This window comes from Triticum dicoccoides, chromosome 6A, assembly GCF_002162155.2.
Source record: "Triticum dicoccoides isolate Atlit2015 ecotype Zavitan chromosome 6A, WEW_v2.0, whole genome shotgun sequence".
Taxonomy (NCBI): domain Eukaryota; kingdom Viridiplantae; phylum Streptophyta; class Magnoliopsida; order Poales; family Poaceae; genus Triticum; species Triticum dicoccoides.
This window is the reverse complement of record NC_041390.1, coordinates 428,208,659-428,217,844: the sequence shown is the minus strand read 5'-3', so window position 1 is coordinate 428,217,844 and position 9,186 is coordinate 428,208,659. Positions and strand designations below refer to the sequence as shown.

The 9,186-nt window shown below is 43.3% G+C and overlaps 2 protein-coding genes across 3 annotated transcripts; one reads left to right on the top strand and one right to left on the bottom strand.

Moving 5' to 3' along the window:
* Positions 1–1,640: 1,640 nt before the first annotated feature.
* Positions 1,641–5,040, top strand: LOC119317114 (UDP-rhamnose/UDP-galactose transporter 6-like). Of its 2 annotated transcripts, none has more exons than XM_037591513.1 (6): positions 1,641–1,881; positions 2,689–2,877; positions 3,002–3,186; positions 3,262–3,462; positions 3,568–3,729; positions 4,412–5,040. In XM_037591513.1, exons 2-6 carry the CDS (start codon positions 2,742–2,744, stop codon positions 4,739–4,741), a joined length of 1,014 nt encoding a protein of 337 aa, XP_037447410.1. In that variant the 5' UTR covers positions 1,641–1,881; positions 2,689–2,741; the 3' UTR covers positions 4,742–5,040. The 2 variants fall into 2 exon arrangements, with proteins under 2 accessions (XP_037447410.1, XP_037447411.1); XM_037591514.1 differs by having other exon boundaries at positions 1,641–1,885.
* Positions 5,041–5,789: 749 nt separating this feature from the next.
* On the bottom strand, positions 5,790–8,991 carry LOC119317116 (protein TIC 20-I, chloroplastic-like). Its single transcript, XM_037591515.1, has 3 exons — positions 8,847–8,991; positions 7,763–7,963; positions 5,790–6,751 (listed from the first exon to the last, which is right to left on the bottom strand). Exons 2-3 carry the CDS (start codon positions 7,932–7,934, stop codon positions 6,105–6,107), a joined length of 819 nt encoding a protein of 272 aa, XP_037447412.1. The 5' UTR covers positions 7,935–7,963; positions 8,847–8,991; the 3' UTR covers positions 5,790–6,104.
* Between the last annotated feature and the right edge of the window lie 195 nt (positions 8,992–9,186).

The following is a 9,186-nucleotide window of genomic DNA, read 5'->3' as shown; positions in this document are numbered from 1 at the left end:
TATCGTGTGAAGGGCTAAAGAACTTGTATTACTCACATATGACGTTATCGAAATAATACTAGCCATTATATGGCAAACTTTGGTAGATTTCAGTGCCAGACTGCAATTTGGCTTGTGTCCGGCCTAGACGACGTTGTTCGTTTATGTAAACATGATTGCAATATCGATTATTGAGTAATAAAAGTCCTTTAAAAATAGAATATATAGATATTTTTTCGATTTTTTGGAATATGGGAGGAACTTTGATGATGTCATAATTTTTATCCTTTTACGTACATGCAAGCCCATTAGAAGGGAGGGTCCTGAAAATGATCGAGATGCTGGAGTGAAACCCCTAGACCTAGCTAACCCTAGGTATGAGGATGTCGTGGCGTGGGCTGAATGGAGTATTCACCTCCCGTTTGACATATCGACTCGCTCTCTAGGAGCATTTTCGCACCTCTATATATATGTGCGCCACGACCAAGGCATTAGACGGTCGTCGTGCTGTCTAGAAGGCATTGTGGGGTTGCCCTTCCCCCCTCCCAAGGTACACATGTTCTCTGGGAGGCTAGCAACTAATTCCACTATGGACAACAAAGTTTAACAATATCTCGAGGTCTCTAACATTTATCATGTCTACGGGATGGAACGAGAGAACTCCTTCCATGTCTTCTACAGATACCCATTGGTAGTGGGCTTTTGAGAGGCCATGACGCATGACAGGACGAAGCCGCATCTGAAGAATGCCGTCCCCACCAAGCACGAATGGCTACTACACCTCATCACGGCACATGCATTGAAGACGAGTGGCTCCCCTGCCCATGATTTTGTGGTGGTCATGGTACATTAGGAATGGAGTGGTTCTCTCATGCTTGCACCCCATCGAGGCGCCGTGTCGATTTCTAGGGAGCTACATCGACTCGTTGCTTTGCATCAACAATACCAGATGGTCGATGTTGCAGAAGAGAAGATGGTGATTTCGTATGGCAGTGGTTCACGCACTAGCTCAAGGAAGATCGCACCCCAATGTCACCCTCCAGAACGATGGAAGTCACCGCCTATGGGCTAGTTGATACTAAATGTGGACGACGCATACCCCGAGTCTGAAGGTAACGATGGTGCAGGCATGATTCTTACAGACATCACAAGAAATACCGTGTTCTTGTCTTTCCGCCATTTGTTCAGCTGGATAAGTGCCCTGAAAGCAGAAACGAAAGCATGCAAGGAGGGCCTCACATTGCGATTGAGTGGAGCACTCTACCTTACATTATGAAAACTGATGGCTTTATTGCCGCAATATGATTAGGCAGACGGAAATAAACAAGTCTGCATGGCTATCCTAGATCAGGAGGTGAGGAGCATGCTAGCCAAGGGTATAACGTTTGAAATCACATCTATGAGGCGTGATGAGAATGTAGTTAACCGTGAATTGATGACAATGGGACGCACTAGCCCTAAAATAACGGTGTGGTTAAGGTCCGGCACATAGGCGATTGTAAACTTATGCATTCCAGATCAGACTCACCCGGTTTAATAAATAGATCTCCTTTCTTCAATGAAATAAAAAAAAACTCTAACTCTGTAGTGATAAACTTATAAAATTGGCCCTACAAGTTTCTCCTTTTACATCCACATTCCTAAAAACCGAAAAATACTTCGCTCAGGCCCTCACTCCTCCAGACTTCATTTCATTCCTTCCTTTTCCTCTCCCCCGGGCTACCTTCGTCGAATCCTCTACCCAGGCCACCGTCGCCGAACCCTCTCCCCCGAACACTGGCCTCCTTCCACCGTAGCGGGCCACCTCGAAGGAATTCTGGTCTCAAAGCCGCCGTTCTCCACCTCTCCTCCACTGGACAGGCGTGGAGCGGAAATCTACTCGGAAATGGATTGATTTCTTTTGTAGGTGACGAACCCTATCTTTCTTTCTGGATTGGGCACTCCGATCCACCATTCGGTGCAGATGTGTTTTCTGCATAGTAGAGTACTAATTGCAGTTCATCCTCAAGAGAAATCGGGGGTTCAACTGAGCCCCCATGCCCTGTGTTAGGTCCTGATTCCCTGTGTTCGTTGCGTAATGCACCATCGACCTGTTAAACTTAAATGCCATTTATGTGAGGAAGTTTAATCATTTATAACCAACTTCATGTTTTTAGAAATCAGTAGGTTTTAGACAAATTTCATGAATTGGATCAGCTCTGCTGCCGAAAAAGTATATTTTTGTATCGAGTCATCTATCGTCTTGAATTGGCGTGCTGGAGCAATAATCCATATGTTGCTACATGTAGTGGATTAACCTCCTGGTTTTCTTTTGTCGTATTATACACCACTTGTGCAGTTCACTTATTTTAGCTCTCTTCGAAGGCTTTAAATTTATAAAGCTACAAAGTCACAGATCCAGCTACAATATGATATGGACTCTCCAATAAATTGCTGGTGCTAGTTACTTTGTACTGATGCCATGTGCCTTATTTGTTTAGTGTGCAATTTGTATCTTTTCCAGGCCTCACTTGTGGTCTTAATATCAAAGTTCATGCATCCATTCTTGAACTCCATTTCACATACACCACATCAGGGAGCTTCTCTATACTAATATTAACAAATCTTCGAAAACAAAAGTTGGGACCTTAAGATTTTTGTGGGATGCTGAGTTTTATTTATACTCATGTAGTTATCAAACTAATGTCTTGATTGCAATTGCTACTGAAGGTGCACTCTCCACTACTTAGAAAATTGGATTACACCCTACATGACAAGAAAGTATGGGTGTGGCACCAGGAAGCAAGGCAGAGAGAAAAGCTGCATTAGATGCTGGAGCATGGATGTTCAATGTTGTGACATCTGTTGGTATAATCATGGCCAACAAGGCCTTAATGGCTACACATGGTTTTAGTTTTGGTGAGACAATGCTCAGACGTTCAACTTCACGTGTGTTATCACTGATCTATAACTTACTGTGGTTATGCAGCAAATGTATCAGATTTCTTCTACTAATGTTGTGTGCCATGGTTTGCTTGTACAGCTACAACGTTAACTGGGCTGCATTTCCTAACCACGACCTTGATGACATCAGTAATGAAATGGTTGGGATATATTCAGCCATCCTACTTACCATTGCCAGAACTAGTAAAATTTGTCTTCTTTGCAAACTTATCAATTGTTGGGATGAATGTTAGCTTGATGTGGAACTCTGTTGGATTCTATCAGGTGAAGAGAGTAACTAAATTCTATTCAATTTTAGAATGTAATGCATATACTAAATTGCACTTTCTGCTGTTTCAGATTGCCAAGTTGTGTATCATTCCAGTTTTGTGTTTTCTAGAAATCCTCTTTGACAAAGTTCGTTACTCAAGAGATACAAAGCTCAGTATAATGCTTGTCCTAGTTGGCGTTGCTGTGTGTACTGTAACTGATGTTAGTGTGAACTCTCAAGGGTTGATAGCTGCAATAATAGCAGTCTGGAGCACTGCACTACAACAGCATGTGAGTATCCTGGGTGCTTGAATTTGTACCTTGTTTGTGCGCATTCCTAGCAGGCCTTGTCCTAATGGGATATGTGATGTATCTACCCTTCTTTTTTTCCTGCAGTATGTTCATCATCTTCAACGGAAGTACTCGCTTGGCTCATTCAACCTCTTGGGTCATACTGCTCCTGCTCAGGCAGCGTCGTTGTTAATACTTGGTCCTTTTGTGGATTTATGGTTGACTGACAAAAGAGTTGATACTTTTGATTATACCATGGTAGTTACGGTACGTGATGCTTTATTCTGAATCAGTTTGTTTCTTATTTCTTTATAAATTTGTTGCATCAGAAACTTATCTAGTCCTCGCCAGTTCTTGTAGCATTATAATTTATATCTGTAGGCTTTTAATGATCATCGCGGGATTAGGATAACATGTCTGTCACTATGAATATATTACTGCTGAGAAGTGATGTTTGATATGAGGGTAACTGCAATCTATATGATTTTCAGTTTTGTATTGTCCCAGGTATAATCTAGTGTTCAGTACAGAAAATGTCACTCTCAGTAGTCATCTTTGTGTATATTTGTTTCCTCTTGATTATTGTGAAGTAAACAGATCTTACAGAAACAGATCGTACATATCAACCCTCTAAATAGTATTTCATAAGCTAACATGTGATGCCGTTTGAAATGCTAAAATATGTCATTACAATACAGGAGCTGCTTCAAATAATATAGAAGCATATAGGTCAAGTATGCCTGATTTAGAATAGCTAGTGAAGTTCTACTGTCAATGGCAGAGTAATGTTTCATATATAAAGTACTCCAGTTACTTGAAATTCTAGGATATGAGCATGGGAAACATGGTTTGGTTTGTAACCGTTCTCTTGGTTGATAGTTGTGTGACCTAAAATACTTTTACCAGAGTAAACTGGGGACTAATGTTTCCTTTTTCACTCTTTTTTCAGTTCTTCATTGTATTGTCGTGCATAATTGCTGTTGGTACCAATCTAAGCCAGTTCATATGCATCGGACGATTCACAGCTGTCTCGTTTCAAGTTCTAGGCCACATGAAGACTATTCTTGTGCTGACCCTGGGTTTTTTCTTCTTCGGGAAAGAGGGCCTTAATTTCCATGTCGCACTCGGCATGACCATAGCTGTTATTGGCATGATTTGGTATGGGTATGTGTCGTCCAAACCAGGAGGCAAAGAGCGGCAGGTTTACATACCAATCAGCGAGAAAACACAGAAGCACGGCATACTGTCATCGCAGTCTGAGCTTGATCTGAAAGTCTGAGGACTGAGATTAGAAATACAGGGTTGTTGAACTAATAGCAGGGGTAGCAGCGCTATTGAGCATCAAGTTGCGGCAATCCGATTTATTCTCTTCATTCATACGCTTTTTCGACGTTTCCGTTTTGTAGCCATAGCTAAAGGAGAGTACCTGAGCGAAATGAAATTGACTTTACTTTTCTGGCAAATGTCACAGCCAAATATAGTGGCAAGATAATCTAATTGTACAACATTTTGATTTTGTAACTCTGTAGATCTTCACAATAGTATAAGCTATCCAAATATAGTTATTACAGCACACTACATAGAGAGGTGACTTAGACTTCATGTGTGGTGGATTATGAAAATCTTGTTTGGCTAGCTAACTTCTTTTCTTTATAATATCGTGATGATTCTGAACATACGAGAAAACGTGAGGCGTCAACCATGGGATATCTGAATTTATTCAACTCTAATTTGATGTACGGTCCAGATTAATACACCAACTCATCTCGGTTTCAACTTCAAAACAACTACAACAACATATCTGGGCCTGTGTCCTGCAAAAACTTGTATTAGCTTTGTATTAGCTGCGGCAGATTCTAGCCTTCATTTAAGGGGCGGCAAAATAAGCAACCTGCAAGTACGGACAAGACTTGTCTGCTCCCTGTCGTGTGCCCATCCGTGCTCCCGTCTACGTGGCTTTATTTAATTGGAACAAAATAAGGTCCGGCCCCACCCCCTTAAAATCAGGGGGGAAGATGATTAGATTAGAAAGAAGAAAAAAAGACAGTCGTAGGATGAAGTGGGAGCACAGGGAGGAAGCAGGCAAGCCGGATCCAGTAATTATGACACTTTCCTCCAGTAACTGGCTTAGATCCCTGCAAGTACACCTTCACCTCTACTGATTACACTTTCCTCCAGTAATTATGGCATGGTGGTCATTTACCAAAGGTGTTCAGAAGCAATTATGCCATAGTGAACGGCTTAACATGCCATTCTCGAAATTCTAAGATTGCCAGAGTTAAATGGCTCAACAGCTCAAAGGAAACACAATAAGAGGAAGAATAGACTTAGGAGCTCCAACATAAGCATACTGGCCAAATTAAACATCATTTCGAATTGCTTGTCGTTTACAAACCAAGCCACACACAAAATTTAAAGTCAGGTGTCCCCTGGAACTTCATGAAAACATGCAGTATAACACTGCCAACACTGCAGAGTCTTGAGAAGCTACTACAATTACCCGTGATGATTGCATATACTTGCATCCCCTTCTTATGTCCCAAAATACACTTCCAAACCATTTTTTCCTCAGCTAGTTCTCTATCTCACACACGGTTCCTTAACCCCTCTTACATTTCCAGATGCACATTTGCACTAGCCAATTACCTGAACAGGTTCAAATCAGAATGGATGAACGCTGTGTGGGATATGAATGGAACGTTAGGATACATTCCTGAAAGGGCACACCTCATACACTCGACAACTGTGAAGATCTGAATGAAGGCCAGTGTCATCCAGAAATACGCCATTGGTTTACCCTGAAAGACGATGCTTGGATTCCAGTTGCACATGGTCGCCAGAGCCTGGGAGCCCGTGTCAAGAAGAATGGCCAATATGATGTGATAGCGCAAAAAGTGCGGCGACCACTTCCGTCTCACCACAAAGAAGTAGACAGTCATGAAGATCATCAGGAATAGCCATCCAGGGACTAGTGCCATTGTATCAATGAAGGCATAAAACAGCCCAAACTGTTGCAAGTATGGATGGAGCTGGTACACAGCATCTGCGTGCGACCACATGTTGTGCAGCGGCAGAAGATAAGGTACACATGCCAGGGTCCTCCACCACCATTTGGGTTTAGAAGATAGCTCAGGGTAGCTGAAAGACGCTAAAGATGCCTGACAACTAACTTGAGATCTTGTGTGCGAGCTGCGGATTGATGGCAATGGCTTGAAGGGGTTGTTGCCCGTTACAGAATCACACTTTGCAAGGGATGACGATACGGCACGAGCGGAAAAATCAAAACAAGCTGAAAGTAAGAAATATCTTGTAAGGCAAAGGTTAGCATAATATCAATTATGGATAAATATAATTTAGATTCCCAAATATTCATAAGTAAAGTTAGCACATGGTATTCAATGTTCAGGAAAGAGCCAATATAAAATAATGTGGAAGTTGTATTCACGATAACTATACATCTGTATACTTGTAATGCAAGTTGAATTTCAAGATACCACTATGAGTTAATATGAAATAATTTGCTTGTAACTTTATAAAGACAATAGACATGACATGATCTGCAGGCCTGATACTGTCAATGCATGCATTATGTACAATTTAACTGCACTGTGCTAGAAACTTCTCCTTTCAAGTCTAATATTTTTTTTCATGTATCACTAACAATATAATGCCAATCCTACAACATTGTGAATATGTACAGGCACAACTGTAGTAAGGTTTTGCAGTAACAGATTAGTGCCCCCAAATCTTCATCCTTCCTCATATTTAGAGGAACAGTAACACAGGGGCCATCAAGCACATTGGAGCTTTGGAAATAATTCAGCAAGTAAAGATATGGTATATCCCTGATATACTCTATTGATAGCATCTATCAGTGAGCTTAAGCATTACAGTCTTTATTTTACCAGCAAGGGCGAAAGAACTTGAAATTAATTTAAGCTTCCATAATATAACTTCGCACTTCCATTTTATCATTTGAGAAACAAGTGTTCAAGAGCTTTCATAAAAATCATGACAAGGAATCGCTCTCCAACGATATTGTGCAATATTAAAAGCCTATGTTACTCATAAAAGCCTAGGAAATCTTGGCCCACCAAGTGAATGGTATCATTAAGCAGTTAAACACAATATGATTACATCCAACCATATCCAGACATTTATTCAGCTGACAAATATATAAGATTATCTAACACTAGTTTATGATGTAGAAATAAAAGCTCCTTCACAAGAGCTCAGGAACTCAGAGTACAGTCACAGCATTGTGCCTGAGTAAAATATCCATAAGCAAGAAAATGAATACCTCTCAAAGGGGGGATTTTCTTGTCACAACGAAGTGCCGGTGCCCGCAGTTTAAGAAACGCTTGTTTAGAAGAAACCGATGATCTTGCAGGATATCCATAGCGGCTTGCGGCAGGGAATCCAAATAGCTGAGAATTTGCGGTTGCAGTAGCTATTCCTTGACAAGGCAGCATCGTGTGCAAAGCAGGATCTTGGACAAAATCTGCAACTGTAAAAAAATTCGATTAGCCTAGCCAATAGCAGTGTCAACTAATGGACAAAACCATCTCATCCGGCTATGAGGGGTTACCAGAAAACAGTGGATGATAGCAGTGAATATGTAATCAAAATGTGTCCATTATTCCAACTCTTAACATGGATAAACCCAGTGGTGGACGCATGACTAAATCTCATAGTATGATGGCAGTCAGGGGCGGATCAGGATGATGTGCATGCTATACATCTCACAGCCAAAATTATCTGAAGGTCAGTGATTTTTAACTCACTGGTGACAAAGTGGTCATGCCTCGGAACCAACGGCAAAAATTGCGGACAGGGTTGAGACAGCAAGGACGCGACGAGGTAGAATGGGGACGCGTGTGGGAGGCCGAGGTGGAGAGGAAGGGGGAGGCGCCGGCGGTGACGCCAAGGGAGGGCACGGCGGCAGCTTAGAGTCGCATTGGGGATTTGGGGGTAGGTCAGGACTCGCGACAAGAAAAGGTACCAGCACGGAACGATGGATAGGGTGTGACGATGGAGAGGATAAGTTCCAGAGTTCTAACGACGAGGTTGACGAAGCCACGCGGGTGATGACGCCGGAAGCAGTGGTAGCTGCTCCTCCACAGAAGTTCGCCGGAGGAGCGGAGGAAGAGATCAAGAAGGAGAACAGGGCGCGGCCGGAGTGCGTGGTGTCCAGTGCCGGAAAGCTGTGGTTCGATTCGATGGCGGCAGCGAGGGGAAGTGCGCGCGCGGCGGCGAGGCCTCTGCCGTAGTAGGACGAGGAGGTGAGAGATGGAGAGAGCCGCCGGTGTCGGGGCGGAGGAAGGGGGCGAAGAGGTTCAGGGATCCATCGTCAGAGGAAGAGGAAGAGGAGATGGAGAGCTCACCGGAGAGAGGCGACCGTCGTGGTCGGAGGCGTCGCCGGCAGCACCGCGGCTCCGCTCGATTTATGGCGCCGCCGCTCCGTCGCCTCGCGATAGGCTTTTGTGTCGGCTCCGTGGACTCGAATTTCTTTAGCCCCGTGGATCGGAGGTGATTAGGCAATTTGGGCTGGGAAAACACACGCCAGGCCCTCAACCAAGCACCTCTTTCATCCCAGTTCTCTCAAAATATTGAGAATCGGCCCGAATGCTATGTCTCGCTTAGAGGAGAGCTCCTCCCTGGCGCCTTCAGCGCCCGTTGGCCAACGCAGCGCCCGCTGCGTAGCTTGACTGGGCCTGGCCCAGT

Excerpts from the sequence above, each read along its gene's own strand:
- LOC119317116 (XM_037591515.1), bottom strand. The coding sequence starts at position 7,934 with ATGCTGCCTTGTCAAGGAATAGCTACTGCAACCGCAAATTCTCAGCTA. Across the intron at positions 6,752-7,762 it reads GAAAATCCCCCCTTTGAGAG|CTTGTTTTGATTTTTCCGCT; the intron begins GTATTCATTTTC and ends TCTTACTTTCAG.
- LOC119317114 (XM_037591513.1), top strand. The coding sequence starts at position 2,742 with ATGGGTGTGGCACCAGGAAGCAAGGCAGAGAGAAAAGCTGCATTAGAT. Across the intron at positions 2,878-3,001 it reads TACACATGGTTTTAGTTTTG|CTACAACGTTAACTGGGCTG; the intron begins GTGAGACAATGC and ends TTGCTTGTACAG. Across the intron at positions 3,463-3,567 it reads GCACTGCACTACAACAGCAT|TATGTTCATCATCTTCAACG; the intron begins GTGAGTATCCTG and ends TTTTTCCTGCAG.